Source organism: Esox lucius, chromosome 7 (assembly GCF_011004845.1).
Source record: "Esox lucius isolate fEsoLuc1 chromosome 7, fEsoLuc1.pri, whole genome shotgun sequence".
NCBI lineage: Eukaryota > Metazoa > Chordata > Actinopteri > Esociformes > Esocidae > Esox > Esox lucius.
In genome coordinates, this window is record NC_047575.1 from 23,227,964 (window position 1) to 23,246,194 (window position 18,231).

The 18,231-nt window shown below is 46.4% G+C and overlaps 1 protein-coding gene across 2 annotated transcripts; it reads left to right on the forward strand.

Annotated features, from left to right (window-relative positions):
• The first annotated feature begins 287 nt into the window (after window positions 1-287).
• prdm15 (PR domain containing 15) lies at window positions 288-17,986 on the forward strand. 2 transcript variants are annotated; one of them, XM_010870727.4, is made up of 26 exons: window positions 288-521; window positions 1,290-1,329; window positions 1,531-1,624; window positions 2,874-3,027; window positions 3,151-3,303; window positions 3,470-3,572; window positions 3,687-3,773; window positions 4,079-4,156; window positions 4,433-4,669; window positions 4,797-4,947; window positions 6,427-6,548; window positions 8,655-8,749; window positions 8,842-8,929; window positions 9,093-9,260; window positions 9,430-9,527; window positions 9,689-9,820; window positions 9,958-10,098; window positions 11,748-11,911; window positions 12,267-12,346; window positions 12,528-12,647; window positions 14,927-15,058; window positions 15,191-15,274; window positions 15,725-15,900; window positions 16,105-16,185; window positions 16,290-16,487; window positions 16,633-17,986. In XM_010870727.4, the coding sequence occupies exons 2-26, from the start codon at window positions 1,299-1,301 to the stop codon at window positions 17,155-17,157; spliced, it is 3,492 nt and encodes a 1,163-aa protein (XP_010869029.2). In that variant the 5' UTR covers window positions 288-521; window positions 1,290-1,298; the 3' UTR covers window positions 17,158-17,986. The 2 variants fall into 2 exon arrangements, with proteins under 2 accessions (XP_010869029.2, XP_010869030.2); XM_010870728.4 differs by having other exon boundaries at window positions 4,082-4,156.
• Window positions 17,987-18,231: the final 245 nt, after the last annotated feature.

Here is an 18,231-nt window from a genome sequence, read left to right on the forward strand (position 1 = left end):
TTTTACACTACCAATTGACCACAGCTAAGCCCAACAATAGACCTTTTAAAAATATGAATTTCATACTTTTACCTTGAGACATGGTTACTTAATGTCATATTTTATGTGTATGTATTCTTGGTCACTGATTTACTGAAATAAAAATAATTTCAGCTGTACTTCTAGAGACAAAATCAAACATCCCAAACTCAAAAACTTTGGTGTGCCAAATCTAATTTTGATCATCTTTTACCGCCTGCAGGGTTACATTGAAACATGGTTATTTGCATATAGGTATCCTGAAAGAGTGTAGTGTAGGTTTTGTATGGCTTTTCCATTGCAAAATATAGTGCTATCAATGAGGTGATCTGTTCGTGGAAACCAAAAAACTACGTTATTTTAAAAAAGCGAAAACGTAAGCTCTTCCGCAAAACTACAGGTTCCAGACTGCACTTAACGGCATTTCCGGTCCTGCGCGGTTTCTGGAGCGGATTGGAACCCGGAGTCAGGATTCATTAGATGTGTAGTCGTTTGGAAAACAGGTAACGTTTATTTCTAACTTCTGTGGTTTGAAAAAAAATACTATACTTGTGCTACCGTGCAGAACATATTTTTAGTTTGCATGGTGCACACAGAATCTTCCCGAGAAGCCGGAATATTGCCGTTCTGACATTGAAACGTACTGGCTCCGGATGGGGTTTGCGTCTCCATTCCATCCGCCATGCCGATTGTTCTTTGTTACATTTGCATTATTGCAGAAGACGGGAGTAGGCTGAGATCGGAGTTAAAACCCGGCTAGAGTTTGGAATCCGGTGAAGTCCTGGATCCCGTTCTTAACTTATGTTGCTAGTTCCTTGCTCAATAATGATTAGCGTAAAATACACATCGTTATTTTCACACGGGATAAAATAATGGCCTTTCCTGTAGTGAGGTCCGCATACGTCTACACCACAGTTTTTCCCCCCTTCAGAATGTAACTCCAGGTTGAGTTATCTACCTTAATGAATGTAGACCTTATATTTCCTCGCACTCTTTAATCGGATTGAAAATATTCCTTAGAATTAATTAATTTGGACAACCCATTTGGCTTATTTATTTCTGGTGCAACAGCCGACCTCTACTCTATGACCATAGAAATGATCATGTAATAATTATAATTGAGTAATAATAATATGTAGCCTACCCATCTGTTAATACTGGTTTCTTCTATGCCCCTGTAAACTATTTACGTTTTTAATTTATATAAAGCTAATTGTACCCCAATTAACACTTTTTAACAATAGCCCTTTCACCTTTTCTTGACATTTTAGATTTTCATAATGACGGAACAAACATCAGATGAGTTTATCTGTGAGTATACTGGAAACGTTATTGACATGGCATAGTAGAGCACATTATCCCTCTATTTCGGCTCACTCTGTGCTCAGGTCTCTGTGTGTGTATGTAGCCCAGCACAAGCAAATGTGTTTACTTCACTTTGTGATTGTCTGTGCTCATTCAGACATAGCCTATGTGATCTGTGTTCTCTGACTTCTTGACCGTAACTCCCAGGGTGTGAGGACTGTAGGCAGTATCATGACTCTGAATGTCCAGATCTGGGACCGGTAGTGACGGTGCAGGACTCATTCGTTCTCAGCAGAGCCCGGTGAGTAGAAGTCCACCATGCACATACACCCTGTGGCACTTTTATCAGGTACACTGTCCCGTTCCTGAAAGCATTTCCACAGTGAGTCACATGACTGTTGCTTTTATATAAAGTAGACGGGCATCAAGGCATTCTGTTACTGTTCAGATCATTTTAGAATTGGCAAAACAAGGGACCTGAGCGAATTTGAGTGTGGTATGATTGTCGGTGACAGTTCCACTGTTATTGTATCTGAATGGTTATTTTACTTCTGGAAAGGACTCCACTCCACACGAGAGCCACTGACTTGGTACCATACAATTTTAAGAGATCTGCTGGTCAGAACACTTTCTATACTCAGCAGTAATAGAGTGGAATAAGGTCCTGACTGCTGTAAAAATGGTTGCTGCTGTGTAGAAGTTTAAACAATCCTGGAAGGCCCGGTTAATGACAAACTACCCGGCACAAAAAGGGGATCATGTTAGCGGAGAATTTTAAAGTTTTTTCTGGATGTATTTCTGTGTATGTGATAACGTTATTGGGGTTATTATTGAGTGCAAGACATTGAGTGTCCATGCCACCTTGTCGTTTGCCCGGAAAATCCTTCAATGAGGACCACAATAGAAAAAGTATCAATAGTTTGAGATGTGTATGTTTCGTGGTGTATTTGAAAGCGTCAAACATAATGAACTACCTCAAAAACACTGCCTCCCTGAGCTTTTCACACAGTGTCTAATATTTCACAGTGAATAGTGACAACCCGAAACATCCGGTCAGCAGCCGTTCTGTGTAAAACAGCTCATTAATGAGAGAGATTGAATGAGCGTGGCAAGAATCATGCAAGGCTACCCAAAAACAGGCTATAAACCACTCTGTGCAACAGTGGTGTGCAGAACGGCATCTTGGAATGCACTGTGACTAGGGTGGGTTCCACACCTACCAGTTAAAAATAGGAAAAAGCTGCTTCAGCGGGCACAGAATCAACAATGCCAGCGAATTACGGAGTGGGATCACTGCCTGGTACAACAACACACAGTCTACTTGAGTGGTCTGCACAGTCCCCAGATGTATGGGACGAGACGGAACGGCTGTTTGGCATAAAAATGAGTGTCCAATGTGCAGCAACCGTGTGATCGCAACGGTCAGCATGTACCAACACACACGTGGACACTGACACTGTGTAGAATCCTTCTGGAGAACAATGGGTCTGACCAGGACTGGACGGCTGAGCATATTAAACTGTGTCTTGTCTGCGTCTCTCTTGGATCAGGTCCTCCCTGCCGGAGAGTCTAGAGATCAGACAAGTGCCTGATGGGAAGGAGGGAGTGTTTGTCCTCCAACGATTGGTCAAGAGGACCAGGTTTGGACCCTTTGAGGCTAAGAGAGTATCCCACCTGGACAAAGAAGGCCTGTTTCCTCTGAAGGTGCAAACATAGGCTGCTGCTGTTATGGGAAAATATTTGAATTTGTTTGTCTGCTCTATGCGTTGGTGCTAATTTGTCCACTCTGTATTCTCTGTGCTTGTGCTTTGTTTTTATCGTGAACAGATCTTCCAGAGAGATGGCTTGGTAATATGTTTCGACTCATCCAATGAAGATGACTGTAATTGGATGATGCTAGTTCGGCCCGCTACTGAACATCAGCACCAGAACCTGACTGCTTACCAGCAGGACAATGAGGTCTACTTCAACACCTCACAGGTATCATTCAACACCCCAACACCTCAGATAAGCACAGTGTTGTCCGTTCTGTAGAGGGCAGCTCCCGATATCCACATCAGCTTGCTAATTAGTGTTCCTATGACAACTGGGAAGAGTGAAACGATCTTCCTGGAGACACTGTATTGTAATCCAGTCTTTTCCTCAGGATGTGCTACCAGGGTCAGAGCTGAGGGTTTGGTATGGGGCCTTCTATGCCAAGAAGATGGAAAGGCCCATGCTGAAGGCTCCAGTCCCTCCCCCTCCAGCAGGTAGGGGGTTCCACGTCCAGACTGAATTATTCTGTATACGCGGATCATCTAAGCCTTGTGTTGCTAAAAGAGCGTTAAATATCTGACAGTGTTGTATTGTTGGTTTTCTCTCAGATGTGGATGCTAGCTGTACCAAACCAGGGCTGGCATTGGGTAAAGCTGGGCTGTTGCTCCCTCTAGTGGCCAGAGAGAATGATGCAGGTGTGTTTACTTCCAGAGATGCCAAAAATACTCTCCAGGCAAAAATGAACACCTTCTCCCATGAAATAACTGTTCCATCAATAAGTGCATTGTGAGCCTTTTGTGACGTATCTTAGCCCTTAACTCACCGTCATACTCCACCTTGGACATGAATGATGTATTTAGAAAACACGTCTGGTCAGAAATGAACAATGGTCTCAGTATTTCCTACAGCTCTAGTGGACAATGGGCATGTTGTTTTAGAGAAATCTTCTCACAGGCCTAAATTCACTTTTGTGCTGGATTGAGCCATGCTTTGTGTCCAGGAGGCCAGGGACAAGAGACCAGCCGGTTGGTGTGTAAGGTGTGCCCAGCTGTGTTCGTGGAGCCACAGCTCCTGTCTGGTGAGTGACCAACCATAGAATGAAACAACAGGGAATGAGAAGTAGACCATTTCATACTATTGCAACAAGTTCCGGAGACAGGAAACAAAGCAATTCTTCCCAGAACCTGTCCTTTAAAATACTAGCACTTTCATGACCTTGAATGGCTGAGAAATTTAGAGACTGGTTGAGACCAGTGGCTGGATGACTTGTAGTAGTCAGGGCGGGTCTTAAGAGAAGATGTGCTCTTGGGTATTAACGTGACGTTCCCCATCCTCCCACTGGTCTTCTTCCCAGACCACCTACTGAGCCACCTTCAGGAAGTGAAGTCTGTTCCCCCGTGCCTTGAAACCCAGCCTCAGCAGCGGGACTCAGTAGAACCGGTAACTTGCGATGACGGCTATGGTGCTGAGCCCATGCCAGCTCCCGCTTCCCCTCCCCTGGTGGTTACCAAGAGAAGGCCAGGCAGGCCGGGAAAGAGGACCAAAGGAGAACGCAAACACAGCGGTGCTAACGTAGCATCTAAGAAGAAAAGTGAGACAAGTTGTACTTATTTTAATTTCAATAATTGACTTCTCTGACATATGCCCTGTTTAGTTTTGCAGCATTTTCTGTTTTGAAACCCGAGAAGTGTGAAACATGAACACACACCTGCGTCTAGTTACAGCCCCCAAGACCGTAGCAGCGACCCTCAACATGGCCTCCACCGACGGAGGAGAGAGTGTCCTGGAAGACAGTGGCATGGAGATTGGCCCTGATGGGGTGGCCGTCACCATGCCCAGGGTGACCCGTACCCTCCTCTCCACTGGCAAGTAAGTGTCAGCCCACTTCATTAAGCTGTCCTGACTTAGACCAAGGAAACACTTCCCCCTAAAGTGGTCTGGATTGTTACAGCATTTCAGTCCAAGGAAAGAATGTTTTTTAACGGGACATTTTGGGTTTGAATTTAAAATATTTAAAGAAATGGTGACATGCTCTAATTTGACATATTTTGCATTGCCCAGTATATCATTAGATATGCTAGGCATTAAGCACATGCGTCCCTTAAATGTTTTTGCATTAAAATCTAAACACTTCTGAAATGGGTTAAAAAAAAAAAAAAGAAGTGTTCTCTCAAATCAATGCTGGCAAAGAAGGTTTTGACTTCAAATGGATTTACATACGCAAACACATCAGTGCAAATGTCAAGAGTTAAAACAAAAGATTGCAGACATTTTCCATGTACACAAAAATTTATTGCTCTCAAATCTGGTTTACAAATATGTTTTTATTACGGTTAGTTAGCTTTTCTCCTTTACCAATATAGTCCATTCATCTAAGAGGTGTGGCATATCAACAAGTTGATTAAACAGGATTATCATTACACAGGTGCACATTGGGGACAATAAAAGGCCAAAACATAATAACGCATGTGTAAAGTTCTGATGGAGTGTGCAATTGGCATCCTCACTGCAGGAGTGTCCACTAGTGTGGTTTATGAAAATATATTGTAAATTCTACTACCATTAGCAGCCTCCAACACCGTTCTAAAGACAATGTCACAAGTCCAACCGGCCGCACGATCACAACTAACACAATTACATTGTATTGACAGCAATTTGAATGCCCATAGATGCTGTGGCAAGGTCCTGAGGGCCATTGTAATTCATCTGCCTCCATAACCTCATGCTCATTTCAGCGTGACAATGCATGAGTCCACGTTGCAAGCATCTGTGCACATTTCTTGGAAGCAGAAATTGTCCTGGTTGTTGAATGGCCTGCATACTCACCAGACATGTCAGCCCATCCACTCTGGGTTGACATGTAAGACAGGGTGTTCCCATTCCCTCCAATATTCAGCCGCTTTACACAGCCATTGAAGAGGAGTGGAACAACATTCCACAGGGTTACGGTCAACAGCTTGATCGCCTCCATGCAAAGAGATGCCGTGTTGCATAAGGCAAATGGTGGTCACACAAGACACTGACTGGTTTTAAGGTATCAGTGACCAACAAATGTGTATCTATATTTTCAGTTATGTGAAATCAATTGTTTAGGGCCTGATTGATTAATTTCACTTGATGTTTCCTTATATGACTCAGTAAAATCTTTGCCTGTAGTATTTATTTTGTTCAGAATACTTTTCCATTGTTATCCTTCAACCAAAGTTCACCTTTCAATCACATACCTACTTTACAGTACACATAAAGACAAGAATATTATCAGTCAGTCTAGGTCTTAATAGATTTGGTCTTGGTCTTGAGTCACGCTGTTTTGCCCCGCTCTTACTCTCTGGCCCTCCTTTTCTTCAGACGGGGGTCAAGGAAGAGGTTCCTGAGGCAGGGAGGAGACCATAAGAGGGTGTACAAGTGCACTCTTTGCAACAAGATTTTTCAGAACAGCAGCAACCTCAACCGACACATCCGCTCCCACGGTAATGCCCTCCCCTTGCATTCATCCCCAGCGGTCATCTTCTCCCCAATGGTAATGCTCTCCCCCATGGTAGTGTAATGCTCTCCCCCATGGTAGTGTAATGCTCTCCCCCATGGTAGTGTACTGCTCTCCCCCATGGTAGTGTAATGCTCTCCCCCATGGTAGTGTAATGCTCTCCTCCATGGTAGTGTAATGCTCTCCCCCACGGTAGTGTAATGCTCTCCCCCACGGAAGTGTAATGCTCTCCCCCACGGAAGTGTAATGCTCTCCCCCACGGTAGTGTAATGCTCTCCCCCACGGTAGTGTAATGCTCTCCCCCACGGTAGTGTAATGCTCTCCCCCACGGTAGTGTAATGCTCTCCCCCACGGTAGTGTAATGCTCTCCCCCACGGTAGTGTAATGCTCTCCCCCACGGTAGTGTAATGCTCTCCCCCACGATAGTGTAATGCTCTCCCCCACGGTAGTGTAATGCTCTCCCCCACGGAAGTGTAATGCTCTCCCCTGATAAAGCTCTCCCCCACGGAAGTGTAATGCTCTCCCCCACGGTAGTGTAATGCTCTCCCCCACGGTAGTGTAATGCTCTCCCCTGATAAAGCTCTCCCCCACGGAAGTGTAATGCTCTCCCCCACGGAAGTGTAATGCTCTCCCCCACGGAAGTGTAATGCTCTCCCCCACGGAAGTGTAATGCTCTCCCCCACGGTAGTGTAATGCTCTCCCCCACGGTAGTGTAATGCTCTCCCCCACGGTAGTGTAATGCTCTCCCCCACGGAAGTGTAATGCTCTCCCCCACCGAAGTGTAATGCTCTCCCCCACGGAAGTGTAATGCTCTCCCCCACAGTAGTGTAATGCTCTCCCCCACAGTAGTGTAATGCACTCCCCCACGGAACTGTAATGCTCTCCCCTGATGAAGCTCTCCCCCACAGAAGTGTTATGCTCTCCCCCACAGTAGTGTAATGCTCTCCCCCACAGTAGTGTAATGCTCTCCCCCACGGTAGTGTAATGCTCTCCCCCACGGTAGTGTAATGCTCTCCCCCACGGTAGTGTAATGCTCTCCCCCACGGTAGTGTAATGCTCTCCCCCACGGTAGTGTAATGCTCTCCCCCACGGTAGTGTAATGCTCTCCCCCACGGTAGTGTAATGCTCTCCCCCACGGTAGTGTAATGCTCTCCCCCACGGTAGTGTAATGCTCTCCCCCACGGAAGTGTAATGCTCTCCCCCACGGAAGTGTAATGCTCTCCCCCACGGAAGTGTAATGCTCTCCCCCACGGAAGTGTAATGCTCTCCCCCACGGAAGTGTAATGCTCTCCCCCACGGAAGTGTAATGCTCTCCCCTGATGAAGCTCTCCCCCACGGAAGTGTTATGCTCTCCCCCACAGTAGTGTAATGCTCTCCCCCACAGTAGTGTAATGCTCTCCCCCACAGTAGTGTAATGCTCTCCCCCACAGTAGTGTTATGCTCTCCCCCACAGTAGTGTAATGCTCTCCCCCACAGTAGTGTAATGCTCTCCCCCACAGTAGTGTAATGCTCTCCCCCACAGTAGTGTAATGCTCTCCCCCACAGTAGTGTAATGCTCTCCCCCACAGTAGTGTAATGCTCTCCCCCACAGTAGTGTAATGCTCTCCCCCACAGTAGTGTAATGCTCTCTGCTGGCAGAGATGCTCTACATTGTTAATGCTCCCCAATGGTTATCTTCTCCCCCATGGTAGCGTAATTCTCACCCCTGGTCATGCTCTACTGAACAGTAATGCTCTACTCAACGGTAATGCTCTCACATGGTTAGGCTCTTCCATAGTAATGCTGTCTCCCTCTCATTTGGAGTCTGGATTTTGTCTTTATCTTCTACATTTACGGTATGGAGACAGTAACATGTTTTCTAATCATGCCAACATATTGTCTGTGAGCTGGCCAATAGCCTCCTGATTTGAATTGAAGTTGCTCGTTCAACATTTCATGGAGAATAAAATAACTGCCCTTGAGCAAGGCACTCAACCCTAATTACTGCTGTAAGTGGCTCTGTATGAACATGTCTGCTAAAAGGCAGAAATGCAAACGTATATACTGTAAATAATGCATATATTATAATTTGTTTGTCTGTGTGCTCTTTTAGGTGATAAGCTTTTTAAATGTGATGAATGTGACAAGATGTTTAGCCGCAAGGAGAGCTTGAAGCAGCACATCTCATACAAGCACAGCAAAAATGAGGTAGTCCCATCAAAATGTTCAACACTTGGACTTTTTTCCAGGGTAGTCACTCTTTGTGTTGTTAGCGTTTGTTTCTTCCATCTCTCCCGTAGCCTGACATAGAGTACAGGTACAAATGTAACACGTGCGACAAAGCCTTCCGGGTCGAGAATGCTTTGAAGTTCCACAACTGCAGGACAGGTAAGCGCACCATGACATTAAAAGTATTTTTAGTTACCTAGTGTGTTACTCTGCTGACGTGTTCCTTTACGCAGTGTCCTGTCTATTACAATATCCCATTCATCATTATTTATTTAATTTAATGACTAGTCAGATTGTTTGTTTTTGGTCTCGTGGGTGGCAGACGACAAGACGTTCCAGTGTGAAATCTGCTCGAGGTTCTTCTCCACCAACAGTAATCTGTCCAAGCACAAGAAGAAGCACGGAGAGAAGCTGTACGCCTGTGAGATCTGCAGCAAGATGTTCTATCGCAAGGATGTTATGCAGGACCATCAGAGGAGACACACTGTGGGTCAGTAGGCTGATCTGTCTTCGTTACTATTCAGTTAGCACTCTGGAGTTTACGTTGGAATTGTTAAAGAAGAAATCCATAAGGGCTGTTCCTGAAATTGTGTTTTATCTCAAAGCATTAGTCAACATTCTGTCAGTACTCCGCTATACTGTTGCTGTATGTGTCTCAGCCAATCCAAAGCAGATGAAGAGGGAGGAGATGGAGGCCAATGGAGAGGAAGGGACCAAATACCGGAAGGAGCCTTCAGCGTGTCCTATCTGTGGCAAGGTGAGAACGCGGAGGCCTGAGAAGATGCTTTTTGACTTTATATTTCCTGATTCACACCGCACCTCTTTAATTAATCAAAGCTACAAGGGGACCGTGGCTACTTTCCAAATACCTAGAGGAGAAAGAAAGAAAAGCTCTTTACCTTGGCTGTGTGTATCCAGGTGTTTTCGTGCAGGAGCAACATGAACAAGCATTTGCTGACTCACGGAGATAAGAAGTACACGTGTGAGATCTGTGGACGCAAGTTCTTCCGAGTGGATGTGCTGAGAGACCATATTCACGTTCACTTTAAGGTTAGAGGGATGCTGTTCGATTTGTAATTGAGTATTTTGTTCAGTTCTTTCTAACTCTGATATGACCGCTTACATGTCAAACCCCGAATAATGAAAGTGATTGACACTCAGTCTATAGTTTCTGTGTGTGTGTCCAGGACATTGCCCTGATGGATGAGCAGGAGAGGGAAGAGTTCATCAGGAAGATTGGGATCTCAGTGGACAGCAGTGACGACACTGATGATGAGGATGAAGACGATGAACCTGAAACCCACAAGTACAGCTGCAAGAAGTGTCCAGTCAGTCCCACCCCACACACACTCACGTCACATCCAGACTCAAACCACTACAGTGGTTACACACACACACACACACACACACACACACACACACACTCACGTCACATCCAGACTCAAACCACTACAGTGGTTACACACACACACACACACACTCACGTCACATCCAGACTCAAACCACTACAGTGGTTACACACACACACACACACTCACGTCACATCCAGACTCAAACCACTACAGTGGTTACACACACACACACACACACACACACACACCAGGGTAGGAATTTCTCAACATCCAAGGCTGTCGTTGCCTCTCGCCCCGAAAATCATTGCATCCACCATGGCTTTTGAGCCCTGGCTACTGTCAAAATCTCATGTTCAGCTGTCGGTTTGTTTGTTCATAAGTTTGGGTGTAGAGTTTGTCTTAAACTCACCTTAAGTTACACCGTAGTTCACACAGAATGACGATTTCACCATGGAGAATCAATCAATATCACTAACTTGTGATTTTGGAAGCAGCGTCACACATCACGTCATTCAAAGCCACGAGCAGGAGTGCAACTGAGAACAACCACAAGAACGGACTACATGCAGGCGTGTTCCAAAACAGCTGAACTACGGTGCTGACCTCATTGGAGTTTACTAGCTAGCAACAAGCACAATGTACGGACATTTATCAAAATGTTTTGAGAATGTGCAGTCCCCTATTGTGTTAATGAAATGTAGCTTATTGTCTAAAAGACAGGCCATCATTCCGGAATGTTCTCAGTCAGGGAAAATAACTGACATGGCAGTTCCCAGCAGTATCAAAATCTTGCCAATTCTCCGTAGTAGGATTAATTTCAGTACCTATCCATACTATTCATGCAGAACGGGTCTTACGGCAGAATTATCCAAATATCCAGCCGGTTGCTGGATAAATCCTCCTCACAGACATTCATCCACGCGGCAGCTGCTTCTACATTTTCCAGAAAGAAGAAACTGTGATAACCATTGAAACGATGCTCATTTTGGCACAAATTGTTTCAGAGACCCCAACGGAGACCTATATCAATACGCCCTGGCCTTCCCGTTATATACCTATACGCCCTGGCCTTCCCGTTATATACCTATACGCCCTGGCCTTCCCGTTATATACCTATACGCCCTGGCCTTCCCGTTATATACCAATACGCCCTGGCCTTCCCGTTATATACCAATACGCCCTGGCCTTCCCGTTATATACCAATACGCCCTGGCCTTCCCGTTATATACCAATACGCCCTGGCCTTCCCGTTATATACCAATACGCCCTGGCCTTCCTGTTATCAGAAATTCAAGTTGTTTATTTGTAAGTTGCCTCAACATTTTTGTGACACCGAAGGCCAAATGACCTCGCCCCTAAAATGACGAAATTCCAAGCCTGACACACACACACACACACACACACACACACACACACACACACACACACACACATACACATATATATATATATACACACACATACACATATATACATATATACATATACACACACACATACACACACACACACACACACACACACACACACACACACACACACACACACACACACACACACACACACACACACACACACAATCTCCAGAACCTTTGTTAGACAGCGCTCTCCTTGTGTCCATCTAGGTGACGTTCCTGAAGGGCAGGGACTATCTGAAGCACATCATGGACCTACACAAAGAAAGGGGATATGGCTGCATCATCTGTAATCGGCGCTTTGCTCTTAAAGCCACATACAATGCTCACCTGGTCATCCACAGGGAACAGCTCCCAGACCCTGCTGTGCAGAGGTGAGGCGTGACGGAGAGCTGAGGAACATGAGCCTGGGACAGGGGTGGCTGGAGAAGGGCACTTAGACACAGAGAGTCCACCGTTGCCTTTCATGACCTAATGATAATCTTAAAGTATTATTTTAACTCTCTTCTAGCCCAGACTTGTTTGTTATGAGTTTACTTACACTTACTGGCTTGTGGGGTTATCTCCCTGTCCGGAAATGGATGCACTAACTCTATGCCAGTCTGCATAAGAGCATCTGCCAAATGGTGAAAAATGTAACCAAAATATTAGATACTCTTGTAGAATCTTACTGTTGGCTGTTTAGTAACGCGCAGACCATAACCCCTCCTGGTCCGGTTCCCTCTCCAGGTACATCCACCCTTGTGAAATGTGTGGCAGAATCTTTAATAGCATCGGCAACCTGGAGAGACACAAGGTCATTCACACAGGTGTGAACCAAACCATTCATTTGAACCAAAATCAGTTGGCATTTTAAGCTTGTATCACAGATTCTAACATTGATTTCCATAAACTATTTGCCATAGCTCAACAACAATGAAGAACGATGTCCATTCTGATTTCTTATTGAGGGTTTCTAATGCTGTCCCCTCTGTGATGTTGTCAACTCAGGGGTGAAGAGTCATGGTTGTGACAAGTGTGGGAAGTCATTTGCCAGGAAGGACATGCTGAAGGAACACCTGAGGGTACATGACAACATCAGAGACTTCCTGTGTGCTGAGTGTGGGAAGGGTAAGGCTATCGCCATGACGACTCCCTTTGTCACATAGAGGTATAGGGGTGAGCACAATAAACAGCACCCATGAGTCACCTTCATTCATGTTTTGGCCTAAATGCAGGGAATACACTGTGTAAATAATTGTGTTCATGGGTAGATTCCTGTGTGTGCACATGTGTGCATAAAGTCAGCAATAAAGGGTTATTGCAAAACAGGGATTATGCTAATATTCCAGGGCATTGCATAATAGTTCTAGTCACGTTTTACAGCCTTATGGCTTGAGGATAGGAGCTGGACAGGATCCTGTTAGTTGAAGATAAGATGTACTGGTACTGCTTGCCATGCATGTTCTGTAGTGTTGGACTTATTAGTGTTGGGGTCTAGAGGTCCTGTCTGGTGTAGAGGTCCTACAGTCCTGACTGGTGTAGAGGTCCTGTCTGGTGTAGAGGTCCTGTAGAGGTCCTGTCTGGTGTAGAGGTCCTGTCTGGTGTAGAGGTCCTGTCTGGTGTAGAGGTCCTGTCTGGTGTAGAGGTCCTGTCTGGTGTAGAGGTCCTGTCTGGTGTAGAGGTCCTGTCTGGTGTAGAGGTCCTGTCTGGTGTAGAGGTCCTGTCTGGTGTAGAGGTCCTGTCTGGTGTAGAGGTCCTGTCTGGTGTAGAGGTCCTACAGTCCTGACTGGTGTAGAGGTCCTACAGTCCTGACTGGTGTAGAGGTCCTGTCTGGTGTAGAGGTCCTGTAGAGGTCCTGTCTGGTGTAGAGGTCCTGTCTGGTGTAGAGGTCCTGTCTGGTGTAGAGGTCCTGTCTGGTGTAGAGGTCCTGTCTGGTGTAGAGGTCCTGTCTGGTGTAGAGGTCCTGTCTGGTGTAGAGGTCCTGTCTGGTGTAGAGGTCCTGTCTGGTGTAGAGGTCCTGTCTGGTGTAGAGGTCCTGTCTGGTGTAGAGGTCCTGTCTGGTGTAGAGGTCCTGTCTGGTGTAGAGGTCCTGTCTGGTGAAGAGGTCCTGTCTGGTGAAGAGGTCCTGTAGAGGTCCTGTCTGGTGTAGAGGTCCTGTAGAGGTCCTGTCTGGTGTAGAGGTCCTGTAGAGGTCCTGTCTGGTGTAGAGGTCCTGTCTGGTGTAGAGGTCCTGTCTGGTGTAGAGGTCCTGTCTGGTGTAGAGGTCCTGTAGAGGTCCAGTCTGGTGTTGAGGTCCTGTAGAGGTCCTGTCTGGTGTAGAGGTCCTGTCTGGTGTAGAGGTCCTGTCTGGTGTAGAGGTCCTGTCTGGTATAGAGGGACTGTCTGGTGTAGAGGTCCTGTCTGGTGAAGAGGTCCTGTCTGGTGTAGAGGTCCTGTAGAGGTCCTGTCTGGTATAGAGGTCCTGTCTGGTGTAGAGGGACTGTCTGGTGTAGAGGGACTGTCTGGTGTAGAGGGACTGTCTGGTGTAGATGGACTGTAGAGGGACTGTCTGGTGTAGAAACATTTTGCTTTTATCCAGAGCAACTTACATTACTGAGAGCATTGATTTTCATATTTGTCTTGTACTGGTCACCGTAGGAATTATAGTCACAATCCTGGCGTTGCAATCACCATGATTTACCAGTGGTGCTACCTGGGACCCCACTGGTCTCTCACCGCAGGCTTTCTTGTCATCTTTACCTGGGACCCCACTGGTCTCTCACCGCAGGCTGTCTTGTCATCTTTACCTGGGACCCCACTGGTCTCTCACCGCAGGCTGTCTTGTCATCTTTACCTGGGACCCCACTGGTCTCTCACCGCAGGCTGTCTTGTCATCTTTACCTGGGACCCCACTGGTCTCTCACCGCAGGCTGTCTTGTCATCTTTACCTGGGACCCCACTGGTCTCTCACCGCAGGCTGTCTTGTCATTAGTGATCAGGCCTGCCACTAACATCTTGTCAGCAATGTTGATGTTGATGTCATGTGTAAACTGTGGGTACTGGAGGGGACACAGCTGGCACTCCTGAGTGTTGTTGCCTACCCTCACCACCTGGGGGCAGCTTGTCAGGATGTCCAGGGTCTACAATATAATCCAGTATGTGCTACCTATACAGTCGTGTGGTTTAGCATCTGCTTCACCCGACCACGTGCTGTACACAGTGAGCGTGTTTTGTTCTTGTTTGTTTACTTTTTGCTTGTAGTCAGGAAACAGGATAACTGGGTTATGTGTTCTGAGGAGAGGGCAGAGGAGATAGTGAAAGGGATGTGGCTGCGTTCCTTGGTAACATTGTGTTCTGATCCTGTTATGTTTTGGTAGAGGCATCTACCTAGGAAAAGCTAATGACTCAACATGATTTGATCTCTGCAGGCATGAAGACCAAGCATGCTCTGAGGCACCATATGAAGCTGCATAAGGGCATTAAAGAGTATGAGTGTAAGGAGTGCAACCGCAAGTTTGCCCAGAAGGTCAACATGCTGAAGCACTACAAGAGACACACGGGTTAGTGGGACCCTGCATATCACACTGAACATACATGGCCAGACTCCAATCTTACTGATGCAGCAATGTCTGTACAATGAATTCATTGTGTTAAGGCTCTCAAAGGCAGATGCACTATTTCTACTCCTGCAGGAATAAAGGACTTCATGTGTGAGTTGTGTGGGAAGACCTTCAGTGAGAGGAATACCATGGAAACACACAAGCTCATTCACACAGGTAAGTTCCTGGATCAATTCTCATTTAATTTTGTGTCCTTAATGTTCTGACTTCATATCTTCTCATATTGTCTTTGAGAGCTATTTGAACCCAGCGAACAACAAACCGCTCCTTAATGTCAAATAAAACGTAGCCTTGTTGTGGTTCTCAGAGCATAAGATATTCATATTCTAGCCCTGTTTCATGGGAATGTTGCAAGAAAATTACTTTCCGATTGTTAGTTGCACATTCCATCACTGCCGCGCCATGTAGAACATGCAGAACATTCTCCCGTCATTAGTTGACGGGAGGCACCACACTGCCACGCTGAGAACGTCAGCCAGATGAGAACAGGAGGAGTTCTAGCCTGTGATCACTGGGCCTCGATAGGCTGGGTGACAGTAACGAGGCATGATGGGTATTCACTGGGAACAGCTGTCATCGGGTGTCTCTGTCTCCGTCCCTCCGCAGTGGGAAAGACGTGGTCGTGCGTGGTGTGTGATAAGAAGTATGTGACGGAGTACATGCTCCAGAAGCATGTGCAGCTGACTCACGAGAAGGTGGAGGCTCAGACGTGTCACCTCTGTGGCACCAAGGTGTCCACCCGGGCCTCCATGAACCGCCACATGAGGCGCAAACACCCCGAGGTGAGCTGGGAAGACCGGGCACGTCCGCAGCCACTCGAATGGGTTTCTGAGCGTCAGCTGAAGGAGCTGTCTTTGTGTACTGTTCTCCCAGGCCGACAGTAAGAATGGCCCATCTCTGTTCCATTGTTCTTCGACCCACCTGTCTGTGCTAATTACGTCTCGGCTTTCTTTGAACGTGTGCTTCCGCTCCTCCCCCAAACCCAGGTGGTCACTGAGAGAATAGATGACTTCGATGAGCTCCAGGAAGTCTCCACCATCGACGAGTCGAGCATCAGCATTGCGCAGGTACGCGATGCCATATAAAGCGCTTCGGCGGTTGTGTAATTACAGGATACGTGAGAGATGGAACTGTTTTGATACCTGTTGTTCTCAAACCTCCCCCCTCACAGCCCGATCTCACCCTGGAGAAGGAAGCTGCGGAGAAGCCCCCGCGGACCCCCCGGGCATCCAGGAAGAAGCCCAAACAGCCGGAGGAGCCTGAGCTGTCGGACTCTGACGAGTATGCTGACTTCTCAGGCAAAGACGCAGAGTACTCCGCCGCCATAGGAGGAGATGAGACCAGCTCGGCCGTGCAGAGCATACAGCAGGTGGGTGCGCCGGTATTAGCGTCCGGTTACGCTTTAGATTTACTACAGTTGGATGAACTTGTGAATGTATTTAATAATGGCGTGGTAGTGGATCACTGGGTATATTATGGTGCTAGACGTGTGTGTCCTTACCTGGTTGTTGTAGGTGGTGGTGTTGGCTGACCCCAACACGTCCTCAGCCTCGTCGCCCAACGGCTCGGCCGGGCTGAAGAACATCACCGTGACCCCCATCACCTCCCAAGCCCCCACCCAGTTCACCAGCCTGCAGCCTGTAGCCGTGGGCCACCTGACAGCCAGCGACCACCGGCCCCTCAACCTGGACAGCCCCATCCTGACTGTGACCTTTGACACGGTCAGCGGTTCCGCCATGCTCCACAACCGGCCCGCCGAGCTCACGGCCGAGACGGTCGGGCCGGGCGGCGCCACAACGGGGCCACAGTCGGTCGCCCACTTCATCAACCTGACCACCTTTGTCAACCCCATGGGCCTTCCCCTGGAAGCCCCCACCCTGGCCTGGAGGCCTGTCACGCAAGCTGAAGGGATCCAGTCTGCCCCCGTGGTGGACGGGCCCCCAGGTGACGCCCAGGACGCTCAGACACCGGAGCAAGCTAGACAAGCCCAGGCAGCACAGCAGCAGGCTAACACAACACAGCAGATGTTCAGTTACTAGACGGAAGAAGGCAAGGTGCTGGTCACCTCACAGTCTTGGTGAAGGACAGTGGATAGACTCTGGAGGTCTGGAACACTCTAAGCCAGATGCTTATTTGAAATTCCCCAAAATGCGCCCTTTGAATGGAAGAACATTGATTAAGGATGATTGGACCGGATGGGAATGTCAAACATCAAGAGCCACCTGAAATGAAATCTAAATGTATTAGTCACGTTCACTGATTAGCAGATGTTGTAGCAGTTGAAGGGAAGGGAAGTTACTAGCTGTAACAGTGCGATAGCATGTCCATAATTACACATTTACATTACATCTGAAAAAGTAAAAAAACGACAAATATAGATTCATTAGAGGAAGTGATGCAGGCACTTTGAATCAAGACAATGTGATTTGTGGGTTTTCTTTGTCAAATCTGCATCGAAAAAGCGGTTGAACTGTATTGATTTCAAACTTGCGTTTACAGTAAAAATAAATATATTTGAGTGTATTGTTTATTTTGTCAATACTGCACGCTTTGATTTATCAATATAGTAATTATAAAATGACCAAAACAAGATATGTTTTACAGTTGGTGAACTTAAACATGTCTTTCATAGGTTCACCGTATGATTACTTTTTAATTCTCTGATTTGGTCATTGGGGTTTAAAAATGCAAAATGCCTTGCACAATATGTTTATAGAGTAGATACTTCTCTTACAAGGTTATGAAGAGTTTAGAACAGTCAAAACATTTCACCAGTGGAGAATATCCAATGTTTATTTTTTACTGTCTTAAAATGTTCTACGGTTTTAGTGGTGATAAGCAATTATAAAATAAATACTAATGGCCTTTTTTAATGCTGTTTATTTTTAGTGAAATGTCCCAAAAGAAAAGCTGTAAGCTGATATGTTTCTGTTTGAATATCAACTTTTACCTGGTGTAGTAAATTAGAAAATATAATGGAGACTTACTTGTTAGTTATCTAATTCTAACCTAATTTTATAAGTTAACAAAATCTGTTTGATTGCTGGTATCATTCTAATTAGTGTGATGTGTAAATGGGAGACAACATTTGCATATCCTATAGCTATGATATC